The sequence below is a fragment of the Argopecten irradians genome, chromosome 15, assembly GCF_041381155.1.
Source record: "Argopecten irradians isolate NY chromosome 15, Ai_NY, whole genome shotgun sequence".
Lineage (NCBI taxonomy): Eukaryota > Metazoa > Mollusca > Bivalvia > Pectinida > Pectinidae > Argopecten > Argopecten irradians.
Window position 1 is genome coordinate 23,735,803 of NC_091148.1, and position 23,782 is coordinate 23,759,584.

At 34.8% G+C, this 23,782-nt stretch overlaps 1 protein-coding gene across 2 annotated transcripts in view; it reads right to left on the minus strand.

Moving 5' to 3' along the window:
• Positions 1–2,092: 2,092 nt before the first annotated feature.
• Positions 2,093–23,782, minus strand: part of LOC138308871 (nidogen-2-like) — a 49,468-nt gene continuing 27,778 nt past the window's right edge. Inside the window, exons 2-5 of one of the 2 annotated variants that reach the window (XM_069249902.1) lie at positions 18,870–18,923; positions 3,698–3,833; positions 3,078–3,338; positions 2,093–2,415 (exon numbers count right to left, since the gene is read on the minus strand). In XM_069249902.1, the coding sequence (XP_069106003.1) occupies positions 2,108–2,415; positions 3,078–3,338; positions 3,698–3,833; positions 18,870–18,923 (759 nt within the window). In that variant the 3' untranslated portion in view covers positions 2,093–2,107. The remainder of the gene's footprint in view (positions 2,416–3,077; positions 3,339–3,697; positions 3,834–18,869; positions 18,924–23,782) is intronic. The other variant, XM_069249903.1, reaches the window with a different exon arrangement.

The following is a 23,782-nucleotide window of genomic DNA, read 5'->3' on the forward strand; positions in this document are numbered from 1 at the left end:
ACACCAGGGACATTTTTTGTTTATTTTCTAGATATATACCAACTGTTTATCGTAATGTTTGATATTTCAGAGACACACCAGGGACATTTTTTGTTTATTTTCTAGATATACACCAACTGTTCATCTTTATGTTTGATATTTCAGAGACACACCAGGGAACATTTTTTGTTTATTTTCTAGATATATACCAACTGTTTATCTTAATGTTTGATATTTCAGAGACACACCAGGGACATTTTTTGTTTATTTTCTAGATATATACCAACTGTTCATCTTAATGTTTGATATTTCAGAGACACACCAGGGACATTTTTTGTTTATTTTCTAGATATTATACCAACTGTTCATTGTAATGTTTGATATTTCAGAGACAAGAGATTCAGACATCTAAACTTTATCTAAATCTCTTCAAAGGTTTGCAATGCAACAGGCCACTGTTTATACCATAATAGGGACCTGTGGTATCTGTAGGTACTATATATATACATAGTTTACATGTTATTTTCTTATTTTACAATATTAAGATGTTTGTTTGTTTGTTTGTTTAGTTTTACGTTCCTATTAACAGCCAGGGTCATGTAAGGACGTGCCAGGTTTGTTGGTGGAGGAAAGCCGGAGTACCCGGAGAAAAACCACCGGCCAGCGGTCAGTACCTGGCAACTGCTCCACATGGGATTCGAACCCGCATCCCAGAGGTGGAGGGCTGTGTGGTAATATGTCGGGACATCTTTAACCACTCGGCCACCGCGGCCCACCCACACAATATTAAGAACCTGTGATATATACTGGATACTTATATACTAAACATGTTATCACATTGACTCTAAACTGAGCATTTTCTTAGAAGAGAACAGCGTGTGACACAGAAAATGTGTTGTGGTTTGGCCCGAGGTCATACTGGATCCGTTAATGCTATTGACTATATAGGATGGTGTAAGACTACAAACCCTTTGTCTAAGAGTGCAACTTAGACAAGCATTTGTACCCTAAAAATCCATTCCTGGAATGTGTGTGGGTTTTTTCCTCTCTTGGGACAAAATTGAATTTCAGTCTGGCAAGCAATCCATATTCAAAAGTCAGTGACTGTAGATGTTAGTACAGCAAGTATAGAAAATCTAGTCCCTCAAACCCTGCACTATGTGTACCGGCCCTGATTTGAGGAAGAAAAACAATTATTTTGCATATGAAAAATATTCTAATCTTAAAATATTTATTAAATTCTATTTGAAAAATTACTAATGAACTTATGTATTCCTAATCTTCTTACCTCACATACTTTAATCCTTATCCAACTATATATAATTTAATCTTCATCTTTCAAGTCTCATATCTCCAATGTCTAAGCTTAAAGTTTCCTTCTCACGAAGTGTTTTAGAAATACCCAGTACAAGTTTCTTTTGTAGATAATTAACATTCAAACTTTATTGATTTTTGAATATCCGTTACATCTGTATTGTGCAATTTACAAAATGTGTGCAGTGCTACAAGATAAACCAGCTAAGATATAAAATAAAGAATGAAGACAAACCACCAATATATAAAAGTTGTAGAAAACAAACCACCTACAGTTCAATGAGAGAGAAAAAAAAGTCACCTAAATCCATAAAATACATGACGAGGTAAATACGAGGAAGATGAAAGGTAAAGAGAGACTACGAGGTTAACATTCCGGTTAACACAAGAATAGAACATGTCCTAGTGACATTATAGTTTTATCACCTACAGTTTTCTAATAAGCCACTCCTACATCAACTCGTAATCCACGGTCTCTTATTTTTCTTTCTTTTTTATCATCTTGTTACTCAATTCTATTGAGGAATTTTTCATTCCTAGTAATCTTTAAAATTTCTAAAATTTCATTATCATTTAAGATATTATTTTTTTTAGCTTGATTACATATAATGCTTCATTTTCTTTATAATAATTGATTTCCTAATGATTTATCCATATAACACTCATGTTACCTGGCCAATACTAACTCATGTTGTACCCTCGTTTTTTTTCTTTAATGAGGAAAAAGAATATTTTCGGACCTGAATGAAGATATTTTTTTTTTTTTTTTTTTTTTTTTAACATTTTTCAAAGTGGACTTGATTGTTTTAGACTATTATTTTATTTCTGTTTGTGAATGACTTCTGGATATTATGTTTATCGCCCTATCAGTCTTTGAAGTCTCGTTGGAATTGTGTAGACAGTAAGGAAGGGCAGGGCTGTTACCTTGACAGACTGGAGTCTTGGATGATCGCACGCGTGTGTTGTGACGTTCATTTCCATTATTGTCGACACACCAACAGTCTCCCTCGAAACACTGAATGTCCTCAAATTCTCCATCAATAGTACAACGCGGGGGATACGTTCCCAGTTTACCCCAGCTATTCTTCAGGAGTAAAAATACACATTTTTTTATCGTTGAACCTGAAAATAGAAACCATTACAACTTTCAGACATAGGATACTGAAATTAATTTCAGAGAGAAGGAGAGGGATTAAAAGTTTGTAGTTATTCTCATTTTTGTCTGGTTAATGTATGGAAGCTTCCAATGTCTACTATATGGCTTGTGTTAATGTATAATGGAATAGTTTTATAACGTTATTTGCTCGTTATTTGCTCGCTGTAGTCCCATGTTGAATGTCACAGTGTCTGGTTCATATGTTTCAAATGGTACTTGGCTTAGTTATTGAAGCCATATAGTAACCTGTCTGTAACTGACCGAGTTTTTTATGTTTGGATAGGTACTGGCAGTATAACTAAATCTAGATCAATTTTACAAGTTTGAAAACCAAATCTAGATATAAGAACACTTACTTTTAAACGTATCAATGGACTCTTTCCTTTTCTCAAACATTTTTTCTTAAATACTTTGAAAGTCTTAAGCTTCCATTCTTCTATTTTTTTTATATATATATCTGGCTCTTGTTTTTAAACATTTGTCATCAATACAATATTCAAATTATGTTTATGCATACAATATAATGTATCAATCTGGGAGGTTTGAAAAACACTGACAGATATTTCAACATGACCTATATGAAGAACCCCTCGGTGTATTCCAACAAGGACAAGCACAGTCTACTTACCAAACTGACAATCGGGTGTCGTTGGTCCGTTCATGGTGGTGCCCTCCACACGATTACCATTGGGAAACACACACCAACATTCATCTATACCAGGCTCGCCTCGACACTGGAGCCGTTCAAAGTCACCGTCCAGTGTACACCTCGGTACAAAGGACTTTGTTTTACGAGCATAATCTGGATCTTTTACAGAATTTCGCATTGTTTCACATTCTGAAAATGATCTTGTTGATTGGGGTTGTGTTGTATCCTCTCCGAGGATTCCTGAAATCATTAACAACATATATCAATGAATTCTTATAATAAACCCTTACAATCAACAATATCATCTGATGACTTTGAACTTAAACTTGACAGATCATCAATCTAGTATAAAACTGTGAACTTTGGTACAAGTTTACAATACTACATGTACAGTATTCAACCCAAATAAGCACCCAGGGCGTTTTAAAAATTGAAAAAATGAAAAGGTGCTTAATGAGACCAAATAATTGCAAACCTATACAGTTTTAATAGTCTTGGTCTTATGCACGGGCAATTGAAATTGAGGTCTCAAAATGGGAAGAGGTGTATTTAGGGACATGGGTCAAATACTGTTTATGTATAAATTGCAGTGCTCTTACCATTACCAGATCCAGATATTTCAATATCGTCGTCATCATCATCATCGTCATCGTCACCAGACCCGTCCATCAGGTCTTCATCGTCTGTTAATATTAAACCTTGTCCACTGCCATTGTGCTCTAGTTCTGACCCATCCTGAAACAAATATCAAACATCAAATATCTTTTTTTTCTTTTTTTTTTCTCTCTTTCAAAAGTTGAAATGTAAAAGTTGTAACAGATATCAGTCATTCATCATCTTCATTATCTCATTCATTATCATTATCATACATATGCCCAGTCAATACACATCACTACGCAGTAATCATCCTCATTGTGTCAAACAAACATCAAACATTATAAATTATGCTTAAGAGTTTCCATTGCATAGTGCATAGTGCATTATTCAACTTTAAGTTTTCTGTTGACTATTACGTCTCTGAAATAGCAGATTCTGTTTTCAATCCTAAAAGCTGTACTGTCCCTCAAATTCCTGTATATAGCAAATCCTATTTATTTTTAATAGTATCTAATAATGTAAAACAATATCCAACACTACACACCATATTCTAAGGTAACCACCCCCTTCTCTGCCCCACTGTAAAAGTCGGGTGTAATTGTAAAGTACTACATCATGGTCATGTAATAGATCACGTAGTTGGATACACAACAATTAGGGCAAACATCCGCTTTCTTTCCCAGGACATCTTAACCAGTGTATAACACCATGTTGCTTTCTACCCACCATAAGCTATATAGCTAGTAGTGAAAGGTCTTTCCATGGCTTGTGTAATATGAACATCTCTCTATATATAGAGCACTGTTAAAAAAACTATTTTCTATCTACATTGCATTGGTATTGAAGAATGAAGAAAGACACCGACCAGATACAAAGCATGTTACATTTCCACAATTAATTGCAGCTCTCCTTATTAACTCTTTTATTTCTAATTCATTTCAGTTGCAAATTTGGTTGCTTTATCAGCATGCATAACACATAATGCTACCAACGATTAATCCAGTAATACTCAGCTTTCAAAATCAATATTACTACATAATTTACATATATTCAGTTTTTTTCTGCTAATTTCCCATTAGCGATGCTCTTTTATACGGATACTGACAAATATAAGGATGAGGAGTTTGATTTCAGTTAACTAGCAGATCGCATGTCAATTACCCATCACTTTTAAAACCTACTTCCTGTTCCAAACTTGCATCAATAGATCTTGATAGAGTTTTCCATTATGTATCTTGGTGTAAATCTTCACTCATAGAATCCAGTTTTTTTCCCCATTATATGTTAGAAGCTTACTTTGAAACTAGTACTTCCAACTGAGGTCTATTCTTAAAGTTTATAAAGCCCACATCCCTAAATTATCAAGCATATTATATTGTTTTCATATTTTCACATCATGTAAAAAGTAAGCATTACATTATTTATCAGACTCATGAAATAATCTTTAGCCTGAAGAAACTTTCATTTTGACCTAACCATCTTTATCACATCTACATGAATGTTATATCATTTTGATCAGCAAGGTCAAATTAAGGTCAACAATTGTTTAACGATACTAAAGATCTACATATACATACACATGCGAGTACCCACTTTTTTGTACAAAGTCATTTGCTTATCTTCTTTTGTTTTTCCCAGACATAAAATCATAGTATTTGTTGTTTGAAATTTTTTTCCAGTAATCATTTTATGTAATTTGCTCATTTCTCTTTTGGATTTATTTTTTTCCAGTCATTATCTTTATGGCATATCTATGAAGTAATTTGCTATTTTTCTTGTGCTTTTCCATTCATTATCTTTATTGTCTTCACAATTTTATTTGCTTTGGTTTTTCTAGTCATTATCATTATAGTATTACAATTTTATTTGCTTTGGTTTTTCAGTTATTATCTTTATTTCAATAACTTAATTAATTGCTGATTTTCTTTTTTGTTTTTAATTTGCAGGGACTGCTGAAAGGCTAGCTAAGTTAATTTTTGATTTGACAATGGTATTGAAGTTCTAGAATTTTTCCTGCTTCTTTCGTCTTTAAAACTTTTCATCGGTATACTCCATCTTTATCAGCTGACTGTATAGGAATGCTGAGAGGCTGGCATACATCTCCACTATCTCCTCCCTGGGGAGGGGACATCATAACAACACCGCTCCACCCAGACAGGCGATCTGGTTATATCATCATACATATATACTGTAGTTAAACAATAGAAACCAAACAAACTCCAGTTCTCTACCATATCACTTCCAATGACTGAACATTATTTTTTACAAGTCACAGCCAACATATCACTAGACAACTTTACCCCTGTGTTAGACTTGACAGATTTGACCAGTAGCCAATCATATTTCAAGAATGTCATGCTGCTTAGTTGGATTTCATACGATAATACCGTATTCAACCCAATAAGTACCCAGGGCGCTTAAAAAATTGATAAAAATGAAAAGGTGCTAATAAGTCAAAATTATTGCAAATTTATACCGTTTTATGTAGTTTATGCTTGGGCAATTGAAATAGTGGGCCTCAAAAAAGGGGGAGGGGCACTAATAGGGACATAGGCGCTAATTGGGTCGAATACGGTATCCTTGACCAACCAGATTTCAAGAATTACACATACAGTCCAACCTACCTTAGCAACCACCTGTGTATAAAGACTACCTGCTCAATAAGATCACTTCTTAGGACCAGGAAATGGTAAATTTTGACACAAATTAACCTGTGTATAAAAACCACTGTGCTATAAAGACCAGTTGTTCTTGCTACCCTATAGGTGGTCTATATAGACAGGTTTGACTGTACATCAATGAAATCATCTAATAATTTAAGGAACAATTCCTGGTAGTTGATCAATCTTTTCTTTATGCTTGTTTTATATCTTACTCACTCACCCTTCATTATTTAAAAGCTGGTACAGTTCATATCAAATCAGCACTGTAATACTTTAACAACAGTAACTCTATAACAACTCGGCAGGCATTTCCTGATGTACACAAATCAATCAGTAATGTACTGGGTATCACTTCTGACGGATAACATTTTCAGAACCTATCCTTGGTCTAACAGGCATCAAACACTTCAGCAATGATATATCTACACGGATTAATGCTCTGGCACATTGAACATGAGCCTAATATATCAGTGGTAATCTATTGATGTTTTATAGCCGGGTTCGAATCAATATGAATTGACTGAAATCTATTACCCTTTATAATGAAAAGGCAACAACTTATTGGGACCATTTGTGATCAATCAGTACCATTGAGAATGTTGTGGAATACATTTGTGTCTCCATGTGAACTATACACTGGCAAAGACTCAGAGCAGCACACCCAAACTGCTCTATACACTGCCAAAGACTCAGAGCAGAACACCCAAACTGCTCTATACACTGCCAAAGACTCAGAGCAGCACACCCAAACTGCTCTATATATACACTGCCAAAGACTCAGAGCAGCACACCCAAACTGCTCTATACACTGCCAAAGACTCAGAGCAGCACACCCAAACTGCTCTATACACTGCCAAAGACTCAAAGCAGAAAACCCAAACTGCTCTATATACTGCCATAGACTCAGAGCAGCACACCCAAACTGCTCTATATATACACTGCCAAAGACTCAGAGCAGCACACCCAAACTGCTCTATACACTGCCAAAGACTCAGAGCAGCACACCCAGACTGCTCTATACATTGCCAAAGACTCAGAGCAGCACACCCAAACTGCTCTATACACTGCCAAAGACTCAGAGCAGCACACCCAAACTGCTCTATACAATGGCAAAGACTCAGAGCAGCACACCCAAACTGCTGTCAATCCTATGTTATTATGGCTTGGTCATTAGGGATACAGCTATTCCTAAAGTCGTCCTCACAGGAATTAATTACAAACACGAGACTTCAAGCTCAAAGTGAGTCACCATGTATATAGGGATAGAATATGCTAGAGAACCTGGTGGAAAACTGCAGGTTGTGGCATGCGATACTAAATAAGATTTTTTCTTCAAAATTAGAGGAATTCAAACAATGATTTATAGTAAACATAGTATAGGTACAGTTGATGTGTTAATACTAGTAAACGGTTTAGGTACATGGTTTTGTATTTGTTTTCTAAGCTTATTGAGAGTTTGTTGAATTTAGGACAACAACACTTGTTCTGTCTTTCACACACATACCAATCTTACATCACCTTTACCATAACAATCCACTACCCATCTAATACTCTATGTGTCAAGTTCAGTCTTCACACACATACCAATGTTACATCAATCCACTACCCATCTAATACACTATGTGTCCTGTTTTCTCTTTTTTATCTTTTTTACTGCTTCATTTTTTCTTCTTCAATGACATATTTTAGAAATGTATAATCAGACCAGGTAGTAAATATCCAGGCCCTTTGATCTCCTAACAGCTAAGGTATGTACAGTTTACAACACACCTGGTGAAGTAATAGTTACCATGGTCACCAACTTCAAAAGCACACCCAGCAGTTTATGTCATCAAACAAAATATGGTATATAAGGATCTTTTCTTGATTTCAATTTTTATTTTTCAGCAGATGAGTCCAACATGATTTTGACAAATTCAAATGTTCCATTTACAAACAGGTCTGAATTCTGTGGTTGTGAACATGGTTTTGCTTTGAACATTAACTCATTTACCCCTGAAGACATGTTTAGGCTCTTCTAAATCAAAGACTTGATCAGTCCATTATGACATTTTAGGGGTGAATGAGTTAAAACCCTTCAGTAAATGTTTGACAACATTGGAGGTTGTAGGGCTATTTAGGAAAGAGTTGACAACAGTTCAGTGTTCTTAAATGATAGATCCAGGTTTTGTAAAACCTACTACCATGGTACCGGAACTTCAAATTCAATAATATAAAAAGTATGTTATAGATTGGAAAATGTTAAAACTGAAATGACCATGAGAACATGAAACACCCAAGTGTACATGTACAAAATGCTCACGTGTAGAATTACTAGTTGCTAAAACTCATTGTTATATGTTGTTTTACACACAAGGGAAGCACATCAGTTAACATTAAAAGTTCTGATCAATCTGTTTTCAGCTTTTGTTTATCAGATCATCGTCGTGTTTGTCCTGTCGTAGAACCTGACAGAGAACTTGATGGGAGTACGCTATATCTATGTCCCTAGATATTACACTCGATAACGATCTAAATCCTCCCCTGTTCTGCTCCAGTTTCACATAACAATACAGCACATGATGAATGCTTCACCTTAAATACTTTCGAGCTGATTTCAAACATGTGCCGATCTCACACATTATACAGTTAAAATGGAGGCAGGCTCGATATTTTTATTTGTGGCAATTCGCCAAGTCAATTGACACAAACTGGAGCTGTAACAAACATTTACCCGACCTTTGCCCGAGCTGCAGCCCGTCAACTACTGCCGACTTTTAACTTTAAACCCAACAGCTTGTGATTTCAAAATTACTACGCAAATCTTTTTTTTTGCTAATATGTGTGAATGGTGTTTGTTCAAACTTGTCATATTGAAGTGATAATTATTGACGTACCTAATATAAACTATCTAATAGAATTTTCATTGTGTTTCCTGAAGTATTTATATATACAGAGATTAACTTTAGCATGTTAAGTAATGTAAAGATACAGTCATTCACAATGATTAATTTGATGATCTTAAAATGTGAAATTCGTGACCAAAAAAATTGGTTATATATATTGTCATGCTGTAATTGAGCAGTCATCAATACCATTTTGGTTTGTGTAGTTTTATGTCCTTTTAACAGCCAGGGTCATGTAAGGACGTGCCAGGTTTGTTGGTGGAGGAAAACCAGAGTACTTGAAGAAAAACCACTGAACAGCAGTCAGTTACCTGGCAACTACCCCACATGGGATTTGAACTTGTGACCCACAGGTGGAGGGCTTGTGGTAATGTGTCAGGATATTGTAACCACTGGGCCCCCATCATCAACAGCATTCACACTCATACTGTATGCCTATAGCTGTTTATACACACATTATATGATAGGTGATTCTCCCCCACCTGGAAAATATATTATGACCACTATAACATAGGTTTAGTACTGAAGACATCAATTCAGGGCTATAACAGTACTTCTTACAGACAAAGCTGCCATGAAGTGACCCCCAGATAGGTCATGATCCTTGTAAACTGACCCACAGGTAGCAAAACAATTCATTGAATCACAACTCTGAACTCCCATCTTTCAGGCGAAAATATTAGGGAAAATTATCCTCAGCAAAGGTAACTTCAAAACCAAAAAATGCTGTGCTTATTAGAAAACTTACGAACTATTATTTCAGTGTCACACACATGCGGCATTCCTTTAATCCCGTAAACAGTATTATATTCATACAATATCATTTTCTGTTCACTTCCAATTTGGTTCAATATAATGAAATTCATTAAACAGATTAAATTCAGAGCAATATGTCAACTAAGAGTGGTATTTGTTAATTGGTTTTGAAGCTGTATTCAACATTAACATTAATTACAAGAAGCCGAACTAGAAGTATCTATAGCAAATCATTCTCTGACTCAAATCATTTCTTTTGGGTGGCACATTGTAAGAACATCTTAAGCTCATTTTTCCCCTAAAAATAAATTTAGACTTGTCCAATTTCTAAGACTGGAACAGTCTATTAAGAATTTATAGGTATACGTATCCATATTAAACTCAAATTGTCTGTTAAAATTAATGCAGGATGTCTGGAACACACTGCAGTAAATGTTTTTTTGCCTGGCAATGTGCAAGTTTAACCCTCATACCTAATATTTAAACTGACAGTGAACCTTCTAAAGTATACCAAATACCTTTTTCCCAAAATACATTTGTAGGAGGACTGAGGAAGGAAGGCCGACAGGGGTTGGGAACCAGGATCAGAGTTATTTAGCTGACAGGGGTTGGGAACAGAGATTAGAGTTATTTAGACTATTACATAGATCTGCCTTTATTATAAAATGTGCAAGCACCTTGTATAGCCAATTACTGAAATATCTTGGAGTTTATCCAAAGCCTCAGCGATATACATTTATATAATACTTGGTGTCTTGTAATGCGAGGCTTGCCCTGAACATGGGAGTTAAATTTGTGTGATGCTTAGATCTGAAGCTCAGCAGAGCAATCCTGCACAACTGTTAACTAACAGCATCTGACACCCACAATAGATTTAGAGGTTATAGTGTCCATGTTTATAACATCAAAGGAAAGTAAGGATGGGCTAGACTTCTGCAGAATTTATAAACTTCATCAAATGTAAAAAGTAAAAAGAACTGCATATGTCACAATATAATCACAGAAGGAAGAATAAAAAGTACCGATATTAAAACAAAAGGGAGACAATCTAGAATCAACAGAAAATGGAAAAAATATCTTCAAATCTACACGTTAGATTTGTTCGCCAGTCTAGAGAAACATTTCTTTGGAGAAAACCAAACTTTCGGCAAAAACACATTTAATGCAATTTTTTTGGGATGGTTTTATTTAATGTTTAAGGATATATCAAAAGCTTTAGAGGTGGAGGTCGTCAAAGAGTTCATTGAGTAAAAACACCAACCTACTCCAATTTAAAGTAAATGTTCTGGTAACTCCAAAATTTACCATTATCACCAGTATTCAAGACCTTGGTACTTCCCAACGGAAAGGTTTGGCTGATGAACAACCAGTGTATGTAGATGTATAATCAAGAACCTACTCCAGCTGTAGGTTTGTATGCAGAGGTGCCTACCTGATGTCATTTGCACCTAATGGACTCTGGTACAGGTTAATTACCCATGAACACTGAATACCTACATTTATGTTCTACAGAAAAACATTGTACCTATAACCTACAAATGTCTATAATGTCACCCATAATGACTGCTAGTCGACTATAAACTCATCCAACCAGAGTCTACGACACACACACATGGCTTCCAAGTCATCATGTTATGGGATGATGGTGGTGTATGTTATTCTATTTCTTTCATTACAGGCACAATCAATTTTACTTGTTGGTAACATCTGCAATAATAGAAAATGGTCTGTAGAACTTTATCAATATTCCAAACAAAATCATCATGAAGAGGTCGGACATTTCTGATAGTTCTGTGATCATGCATAACAGCCAACTAACAAAACCGAATAAGAAGTAACAGCCAACTAACAAAGGTTATAAGTATGAAGAGAGGTAACTTACCCATATGAATAGGTTATAAGTCTGAAGAGAGGTAACTTACCCATATAAGCCTGAGAGTGTATCAGCCTCTCTTTTTCTGTTCAAATTTAATTTTTTTTTCATAAACATCACTTTTAATCTATATTTCCTACCTAAACTCTCCCTATGTTACAGGTCTAAAACTTCATTAGGAACAACTTACAGGACTAGATGGCAAATAAATCTTGCATGAATTGTTCCCCTTTGCCAAATAGTCAGCTGGAGTTATCTCCCTTGACTCTGCCTTTCTTACTTTACATCTTTTTTAGATGCTTTGACTTCAGGTAAAGATAATTCCACAGGAAATGGGTTTCTAATATGTGATAATTTAATTTGCTGGTGTTGAAAGCCTATAACTATAGATATTTTGTGCTGTTTTAAGTTTACCCCAGGGATAAAATTTCTCTTCATACCAACAAAGAAGCATACATATCCAGCACATCTGAACATCTACAAGAAATCTAAACAACTGCTGAGCACTGACACAAACACACAAGTCAGAAACCACAGAAAGTCCAATGTATTGTTTGAGTTCCTATAAACCTGTATTGGGTTTGAGGACATGCTAGCTAGTCGCACATGAATTGGAATACTACACCATGCTTATATACAGCTGTCAGAAACAGTAATATCAACATGAAGGTTTAACTTATTCATCCCTAAAGTTTAATAATGAACTATTCCTCACCCCTAAAGTTTAATAATGGACTATTCCTCACCCCTAAAGTTTAATAATGAACTATTCCTCACCGCTAAAGTTTAATAATGAACTATTCCTCACCCCTAAAGTTTAATAATGAACTATTCCTCACCGCTAAAGTTTAATAATGAACTATTCCTCGCCCCTGAAGTTTAATAATGAACTATTCCTCACCCCTAAAGTTTAATAATGAACTATTCCTCACCCCTAAAGTTTAATAATGAACTTTTCCAACTTTGGAACCAATAGTGTTCATGAGCACCTTCAGAACGTTTGACCTCTGAGCCACCCCCTCCTCTTCCCATTTTTACAATATTTCATGATATTAATCATACTAGAAATACCCCCACAACAATAACGTGGCACATTTTTATAGTACTCGGCTAACTGTGTCAATATTTAATATAAATCACCACCAGAGAGTGGAGGTATGATCAGGTGTAAACCTACCACAGGATGTGTGCAGTCTACAAACAAATACCTGATATACAACGATAACCCTATCTATGTATACTCAAAGGCTGATCACTGCATGACCACTCCATATTTCTACAAGGTGTATTTCTGTAAATTATACAACATTATTGGTCCATAAATCTATAGCCTGTGTATCTCTATGGGGCCCAGAAGAATGGTTCATCATCATCAGCCTATACAATAACTACTATACACCTACCGATACATAGATGTACACATGGTCTATTTACTATACTTCTTGACTTTTATGGTCTGTAACCATTCCGAGCTAATGATGACTGAAATCATCGGCCTGTGATGTCAGGCTAAAGATGTAAAGGAAACATTAGTGACTTGACAAGATTTACTTCAAAGTGTGTATGTTTAATATAGATCACCAGATAAAATATTTATAGAATGATCTAAATTAATCTGTGATAGCTATCTGTTTCATTGCCTACTTATCCATTGAAAATTTTCACTTTTTTTTTTTTTTTTTTTTTACTATCGGTAACTTATATATATATATATATAAACATCAAAAAAATAAAAGAAGCATCTCTTGAGTACGTACCCTAGTATATATATTACACACCTAACTTCATGTCCACATGAGTATAAAAAAAAGTTTTTTACAGATTTAACTGTATCAATAAGTCAAACTTGATAATGCCATGATCGGCAGAGCTATAGCTCAGATCTTCATGTGGTATAAAGAGCTTCTTGAAAAGAAAACAGAGAAGAGCTTAAACAAAGGATCCCAGAGGGTTCTTGGCGCCCACCAAAGAATGATCTACATCTGACAATGGAAAGGTGTATCTTTTCTCTGCTTTTCAAATTTTTACTACAAACTATACATATAAAATTTGAGACAGATCCTGTCATTACTTACTGAGATATATCGCAGTAACAAACTTCAATTATCAAAATCGAAGATGGCTACCTGTCGGTTATCTTGTTCATCGATTGGTCCCAAAATGCAATATGCACAACTAAGGTCCTTGGGGAACCTAAATATGAAATTTGAGACATATCGCTTCAGTACTTTCTGAGAAATAACAGTAACAAACTTCAACTATCAAAATCCAAGATGGCAGCCTGTCTGCCATCTTGTTCACTGATCAGTCCGAAAATGAAATATCACAACACCCTAGGGGAACCTGCACATGAAATTTGAGACATATATCCTTTCTGCACTTTCTGAGAAATAGCGGTAACAAAACTTCAATTGTCAAAATCCAAGATGGCGTCTGTTTGCCATCTTGTTCACTGATCAATCCCGAAATGCAATATGTATAACTAGGGACCTAGGGGAACCTGCAAATGAAATTTTTGAAAGATCCCTTCTGTATTTTCTGAGAAATAACGGTAACAAACTTCAATTGTCAAAATCCAAGATGGCTGCCACATAATCGTAGTCTATGACGGAGTGGTTTTAACAACAAGAAGTTATTTGAAATCCGGCAGTCTAATCAGAGTTTTGTCTTCCTACTGAATTGAATGGCTTTACTCTGAGATAACGTGAAATCCTTTGAACAGTACTTTACCCAGCTGGGTATAGAGGGGGTATATGGATATCACTCTGGCTCGTTTTATCATGCCAGCCATTGTTAGTTCTATGTGGTATTAGTGGCCCCTAGCCTGCCTTCACAATGACACTGGATCACATTTCACCTCCAAATTCAACCTTACGACCCTGCAGCTTAAACTTATAGTACCACAACTACAGCTTACAACTTCAGATTTTACATCTCATCTCAATCTCAAACTAAAGACTTTTTAGAAAATTTGAAGTAGAAATTTTGAATTGGCAAAAACTTCATCACAATCATCAAAATGAATCTTCTGCTTTCACATCAGAAAATACAAATTTAAACTTTGATTATATTTTTTTTAATTTCAGTAAAGCATACAGTAAAATATCGCAGACCATCTCAAAGGACTTCAGTGAAAAGTGGACACAATGGTCACTACAATGAATAACAGAGGCTTTAATTTATTTATTCAAATCTGCCCATGCCAGGCTTTAACAGAGACACAAAATACCAGGTCTGATACTATCTAGTCTAGAGTATGGCTAATTTAATTTCAAAGAAAAATCTGAGAGGGGTGTTTAATGGCCATGAGTTATCTCCCTCATGTTGGTCGTTTGGAGATTTTCTGTGCTAGTCAAAAGGTCACAAGGGTCGGCCAATCACTTTGATGGATAGGACAACTGGGAATTGAACAATGTTAAACATATATGTTAACAGCAGAAATAGCAAAAGCCAGGAATTCATATACTTCCAACGGACATTTTCCTAATTCAAAGAAATAAATCCTGTTTTAATTTGAGATATGTTATTCAAGAATTATACAGTAAGAGATACAAATTACTTAATTATAAATTATACAGTAAGGTTTATTTTGTGTACCATATCAACAGTTATAGGGTCACTTAAAGCCATATTTTATCTTAATTAGTATAGTTACTCATAAATGTTTTGATAAAAGTTAGAAGTTTATTTCCTTTCATTTCCTTTTTTCTCTGAGTTGATTCCCTTTGAGGTTACATGCATGTGCATGTTCAATGTAACTAATCAGTCTTCAAAGAAAATTTGTAAAAGATAAATAATTAATTGAGAGATTTTTTTGATAATTTCTAGCATCCAAAATAGCTACTATGACGCAATAAATCAATCTTCAAGTTCTTTCAATGAGGTTGAACCGAGACCGTTTGGCTTTTAAGACCGTGATGCTATAATTAAAATCCCACACAAAAAAATGCGGTGAATGTTGAAGACAAAAGGAAGTGAGGATATTGCTATACGGAGAGCACTGAAATTAGATCTGGAAACACGCTTTAAACACAGGCTTGGCAGGTAAAATGGTTGAGGGAGAATTCCACAGTTCCACCATGCTTCCTGTTGATCAGAAAGGTTTTCTTTGGCATCAATCAACATAATAATAGATCCAGTTTTACCCGATCAGAAGATAAATATTAAAAGGCCACCAAACACATTATGCATTACTCTGCCAGTTTATTTGGTTGTAAATTGGCTGTGACATTGCCATTTTAATTGCTTCTGTATCATAGACTATAACATGTAATGTGTAGAAATGTTTTTGTGTTGTTTTTGTTGTTCTGAGGATCCACAAATAAATGTTTATTTAAATCAAACATACTATAATCATTAGAGTCAAAGTCCCCGACCAACCATGAATATTTTTACTAACAAAATATTTTTAAAACTCTTAATTCCTGAAAAGAGAATACTTCATGAAGTACATACAGTAAAACACTATAATAATACTATTGAATTATAATTTTCTGTTCCCCACAAAGTAACTATATTACGTTTGGAGTACATGTAAATCTTATTAACTATACCTATAATGAAGTGATTGGTAGCTCCCCAGAGGTCCATAACCATGTGTTACTGTAATGCTACTCCTTGAGTTTACAGTTTGCCTTATATAATATCCGTGACAACACCTTTACAGTATATATAGAGAGATCAAAAGGAACAGTTTACAATACAGGTAACAAAGCTGGAGCTGTTTCTAAATAAACTGAGAAATTTTTTTATCTGTTTTAACACTGTCTTTTCACAATTGATTTCACGTTTCATATATATATCTTTCAAAATTATCTTCTTCTTTTTTTTGACAAACCTCAAACATAGCTTGGCTGATTCTGGTTGTCATGGAGACATGAAAAGAACTACAAAATCCTTAAAACCTATACTAGCAATCCAAACTGTTTTTATAATTTGAAAATGTCTAAAATCATACCTGAATTTCTGTAAACAAACAGCATTTTCTTTGAAAGTTTTCTTCATTTTTTCGAAACATAGGTAAGAGTAATTGACTAAATTCGGTTTTTTTCTTGAATTTGTTTTGAGAAATCAGAGCGAGGATGATTTTTTAGTATTTTAATGATTTAGTAAACTAGTTATGCTAAGTACTAAGATCTTGTTTTTCATGATCAATCAATGTATATATTGATGTTTTGCATTTGGATCAGTTTCAAAACAAAAATAGTCAGTGTTATGTTTACACCAAGATTCTATAAAATACTCTAAATATATAAGCTGAAAGTTAAATGAATATATTAAATTTGATGAAATTGCATTAAAGGGCCACTACCTTTCTGAAACGGCTTTTAATTTTTAAAATGGAAATGTGAAACAAGATTGATTATTCTAAAGAGACACAAAAGTTATTAACTTACCGTTAAGACTACACTTACCATCAATTTCTTAACGAATTCAATGCTTATTTCATAACGCGAGTCGTTTTATGTTTCCCGCCGTCATCCTAATTACTGCGTGTCGGTTGATGATCACTGTGCCAGACATCAAAACAGTGAGATGAATCTTCACTGTTATCATAGTTTACGTAGGGTTTGTGTTATAACATCCTATTAGGTCATTAATACACACTTCCGTATATATATATCTGTTTTTAAGAAACTTTTATTTTTTTCGCAAAGGTAGTGGGCCTTTAAGTCAAACATACGATATATATAATCAAATATCCCAATAAAAATCCAAATTCAAAGAAATAGAGTTTAATTTTCAAATTCAAAGAAATAAACTTTATTTTCAACCCCCTCCCCCTTTCCACAGTCACACACTAAAAAACAAACAAATAACAACATGTCATGTCCAAAAGATGCTGATGATGATGAATATGTACAAAACATACAACAATATCAATATGACTACAGAAGGAAAGACAATGAAAAGGCTGTGTATTAATTCTACAGGAGAGACTCAAAGACAGAGAGAGGCAGTTTATATAAGGAGAGAGAACATTATATTTGTTGTTGAGGTCAAGGGTCAGTGATCAATATACTGGAATTAACTTGCAGAGTTTTGAAAACAGAGAATGATACAAAACGACATTAACTTTCAGCACTGATCAAAAAATTAACTACCATATTCAACCCAATACGTGTTTTTTTTAATTTTTTTTTTTAAATCATTGCAAGCCATTAATCAATTTGCTAAAGAAATCAAATAACGAAACCTATACGGTTTCTTATTTTTTCAGTCTGTTTTTCATTTGATTCAAGTGAAATTAAGGGTTCGAAAAGTGAGAGGGCATTTAATCGGTCGAATACGGTATATACAAAGGTTTCTCGTGGAATTGTACTTCATAACATCACTTGAATATCAAAATATAATATAAATCAAAGAATTGGTATCCAAGAATCAGGAGAAAATAAGAAGAAAAAAAAATCCTGAAGTATTGAAGATGAAGCTACATAATTCAAAAGCAATTCAAGAGGTCAAACTTATATGAATTCTTCGTTTAAGCAATTATGTTAACAGATATTGGGAATGAAGCAATATCAAAATTGATTTAACTTATTCATCCCTGAAATTTCATAATGGACCGGTCTAGTCATTGGATTAGAAGAGTCCAAATTTGTTTTCAGGGGTGGATACGTTAACACTCTGTCTGAAAACACTGCAAGTTTAGTGTAGATTATGAGTTGAAGGAATGTTATAAAGCAGAAGTAGGTTTTATTGTACCGAGAAGGTAAAGAGGTTAGAGAAATCCTACAGAGTCATAAATACACTGACTCAAGATTTTCCATGGTCAATATTTCTCAGAGATTTCCGGAGTCTGATAAACACTAGTGATAAGTTAGAGTATTACTTCAAACTTCATCACTCTTGATTCACATCAGACCTGTGGCCATATGCGGAAAAAATCATCGCCAAAGAAAATCTAGTATTGTTAGTGCACCTAAAACCCAAGGGAGATCACTCTATGCACACTGCAGGAAGAGAAGAGACAATTTTTGTTTGCTTTTTTACTTACTGATCTAGAGTCAATATCTATAAAGTCTCTCTGACGTTCACCTCTCCGATTTGTCTGTAAAATAGGAAATATAATAACTGCCATGATGCAATGCTAAAAAGCTACAAAATTCTACATTCAACACATAATGATACAGCTACTATATACATGTACACAATGTTACCAATGACATGTGACCTAGATAAATGTGACCTAGATAAAAATATAAATGTGACCTATATAAATGACAAGTGAATGACGACATGTGACAGATGTGACGTACATATATAATGACTTTGGTGTAAATGTTCATAATCATGCTCTCTGATAAAAATCATAAACTACGATAAATTAACAAGTACAGTAAGGGTATTCAATCTTTAGTAAAACACAACGAATGCAAAAACGTGTAAAACATTAATTCAACAGGCTTCATATCTGTCTAGAATCCATGCTTCCTATAATCTTTTCTATTTATTCTTCAGTAAAATAGCCACCAGCTACTACACTTTAATATGTCCAAAGGGAGATAAATCAACCAAAATATTAACTTTACTGCATATGTTAACACATTAACCCCTGAAATTTCATAATGGACTGGTCCCGTCTTTGATTTAGAGGAGTCCAAATATGTCTTCAGGGGGGAATGAGTTAAACACATTCAACATGCTGTGTAATGATATACTTAGTCCTATATTGTAATAAAGGACAAAGTGCACAGAAAAGATGACAAAATAACACAGTCCAACACGTGATCTAATTCAGATATAGATATTTTAGTACATCTTTAACCTCATAATTATCAATGTCTACCCTATACAGTGTATTGTGTAAATCTGGCACATTGTTTTGTTTCCTCCGAAAACTCGTGAATAAGATCAAAAGAAAGATGAGTAAGATAATTGTTAAAAATTGACAAATGTATGAATATTTCTCCCCACAAATTAGTATCGCAGAAGATATTGGGAAATTGTGTTCTTTCCATGAAATTAAACAAATACCGGTAAACAGTCCTGAAAATAGCACATGCAATCAACCATTAGCTATACTACATAGCATCTCTATATTGCTGTTCCAGCACATAGCACCTCTTTATTGGTGAAATTATCTCCGGGAACAAGGTTTCTGTACTGTAGTATGTACCTATACAACGTACACTGCTTATCAGTAGGGAAAGACAATTATAAAGTGTCTGTCAAATCTGTAGACAAAATAATCAGCGAGAAGGGATTCAGTGAACTTTCTGTACAAGTATAATCAATGTACTACTATATCACATGTAAAGTTGTCAGGATTTCTGAAGGAAGGCAACATCAATTCAGAGTCCAGAAATTGAACAACTATCATCTGTATGGCTATGGTTACAATCTTATAATCAAATATGTAATCCCCAGTCAGGGTAATAACCACTGAGCTAATCTATTGGTTAATTTTCCTAGAAGACTATGTATGTACATCAATTTGATATATCTACATTCATACGAATGGGAATTTATTTAACTTATACAGTATTAGTGTAATTCTAATGGTATGCTATATGAATGTTCTACATCAGAAAGTTACATAAGAAGCACTAATTAAATGTCTTTTCTTGACTCTATAGAAAAGGTGAGTTAGTGTAAACATTACTGTGAAGCTGCTTGCTGGTAATTATTTTTTTAAGTAAAGGTTTCTGGCTTTGTCTACCACTTCATTAGCTGAGCATCTCTCTGTGGGCTTCGGTGACTAATCATTGAGATAAAGGTGAACATGTATAATGTTTAATTCTATTGATAGCTTATATCATGCTTCAAGACCTAGTGGTCATGTTCACTGTGAAGTTGCAGAGGAAAGGGCAGTTAAGGCTCAAGAGGATAGGGCATTTGAAAGGCTTAAGAGAATAGGGCATTTGAAAGGCTTAAGAGAATAGGGCATTTGAAAGGCTTAAGAGAATAGGGCATTTGAAAGGCTTAAGAGAATAGGGCATTTGAAAGGCTTAAGAGAATAGGGCATTTGAAAGGCTTAAGAGAATAGGGCATTTGAAAGGCTTAAGAGAATAGGGCATTTGAAAGGCTTAAGAGAATAGGGCATTTAAAAGGATTAAGAGAATAGGGCATTTGAAAGGATTAAGCGAATAGGGCATTTGAAAGGCTTAAGAGAACAGGGCATTTGAAAGGCATAAGAGGATAGGGCATTTGAAAGGCATTGAAGAGAGATAGGGCATTTGAAAGGCCTAAGAGAATAGGGCATTTGAAAGGATTAAGCGAATAGGGCATTTGAAAGGCTTAAGAGGATAGGACATTTGAAAGGATTAAGCGAATAGGACATTTGAAAGGCTTAATAGGATAGGACATTTGAAAGGCTTAAGAGGATAGGACATTTGAAAGGATTAAGAGGATAGGCATTGAAAGGTAAGGGCATTTGAAAGGCTTAAGAGAATAGGGCATTTGAAAGGCTTAAGAGAATAGGGCATTTGAAAGGCTTAAGAGAATAGGGCATTTGAAAGGATTAAGAGAATAGGGCATTTGAAAGGATTAAGCGAATAGGGCATTTGAAAGGCTTAAGAGAACAGGGCATTTGAAAGGCTTAAGAGAATAGGGCATTTGAAAGGCTTAAGAGAATAGGGCATTTGAAAGGCTTAAGAGAATAGGGCATTTGAAAGGCTTAAGAGAATAGGGCATTTGAAAGGCTTAAGAGAATAGGGCATTTGAAAGGCTTAAGAGAATAGGGCATTTGAAAGGATTAAGAGAATAGCGCATTTGAAAGGATTAAGCGAATAGGGCATTTGAAAGGCTGAAGAGGATAGGACATTTGAAAGGCTTAAGAGAATAGGGCATTTGAAAGGCTTAAGAGAATAGGGCATTTGAAAGGCTTAAGAGAATAGCGCATTTGAAAGGATTAAGCGAATAGGGCATTTGAAAGGCTGAAGAGGATAGGACATTTGAAAGGCTTAAGAGAATAGGGCATTTGAAAGGCTTAAGAGAATAGGGCATTTGAAAGGCTTATGAGGATAGGACATTTAAAAGGCTTAAGAGAATAGGGCATTTGAAAGGCTGAAGAGGATAGGACATTTGAAAGGCTTAAGAATAGGGCATTTGAAAGGCTTAGAGGATAGGACATTTGAAAGGCTTAAGGAATAGGGCATTTGAAAGGCTTATGAGAATAGGGCATTTGAAAGGCTTAAGCGAATAGGGCATTTGAAAGGCTTATGAGAATAGGGCATTTGAAAGGCTTAAGCGAATAGGGCATTTGAAAGGCTTAAGAGATAGGGCATTTGAAAGGCTTAAGAGAATAGGGCATTTGAAAGGCTTAAGAGAATAGGGCATTTGAAAGGCTTAAGAGAATAGGGCATTTGAAAGGCTTAAGAGATAGGGCATTTGAAAGGCTTTAAGAGATAAGGCATTTGAAAGGTAGGGTAGGGCATTTAAAGGTAGATAGGCATTTGAAAGGTAGAATAAGGCATTTGAAAGACTAGGGTAGGAATTTGAAAGGCTAGGGTAGGGTATTTAAAGGCTAAGGTAGGGCATCTGAAAGGCTAGGGTAAGGCATTAGGCTAGGATAAGGCATTTGAATGGCTATATAAGGGTAGGGCATTTAAAAGGTTTTAGGATATATACTTCGATCTAAATGAGAGAAGGCAATTAGCAATAGAATGCACATGGAACCTGGAGAAAGAATTCTCTCAACCATGAAATAACCTCAGAGAATCGAAAACCCGTTACCAGCAGAACGAATAAGGTACTAATGTAGCAGGCATGCTTTTCAAGCATGAAATAATCTAACCCTGGAAATCAACATCAATATTTTTGCACTGGATGCTGGGAATGGAAAAGGTTGCAATATCCTGAGTTTGCTGAGAGGAATTACATAGTAACAGGGCAGCCATTGTTTACACCTACATGGCTTCTGACACATTAGCGAACCGTCTGACGATGTACGGAGTGTTTCCATATGTCTGTTTTGTGGCGATGCATGTTATTTACATTTGCTGAAGAAGTTGGACAGTTGGAGAACATCCGTCTCTCCACAGCTTCTCACACTTAACTCAAGGGCACTTCTTCCCCCTGACAACAATTAAGTACTGTTTACTGTACAGAATCAACTTACTTTCCTTACTTAAAACATTCAACAAAGATGTGAGAAGCACTCAATCTGTATAACAGTGTAGTAAGGTACAGTGAGGGTCAGTCTGAGGGGATATGGGGCGAAAAAGGTTTAAACTTGTTATAGAGGAAGGTGGGGGGAGGGGCTTACTGAGAGAGTCAAACAAAATATCATCTGAATCATTAATTTCTTCATTCAAATGCTTCATAAGTGTAAATGTACCCAGACAATAAATATATAATGTTCATGAACATTTGATTAGCAATATTTCAATTTCATGGAACATTTTGAAAAGTATTAAGTATTTATTTATTATTTATTTATTATAAATTTGGTTTTGCTCAAAATTTGTTTTTGTGGAACTTTCTTTCAATGACAATATAAACCAAGAGAAGATGTAGAAATGAAGCTGAAAGTTGTATACTAATACTTGTGATATCAGATCTATATCACTGCAATGTCATGTGTAGCCGGATGTGGCACTCTCAAAGTGACAAGTGCCCCCTTCAGATATATCCCCATCTGAGTCAGTATTTACTAGTGGCAATTGAGCAATGCAGATCACATCTCTGTTTTAAGTGGTGTCACAGTATTGTTTATCATTTACTTAATGCTTTGTGATCAGATGATGTCTTCTTTGATTGTCCAGTACTCTCCTTTTTCCTTTAAAACCCTCATCCAGTATATATGATCAGCAAAATATATAATATCCAGCATAATTTTACAAGCGACTATTGAACAAGTAACAAATCTTTACGCTCAAAAGTAGTATCATTTCTATAATTAGACTTTATACTTCACAGTCATGATCATCAGGTTCTCACTCCAGAAATTGTTCCTTATTCTAAAAT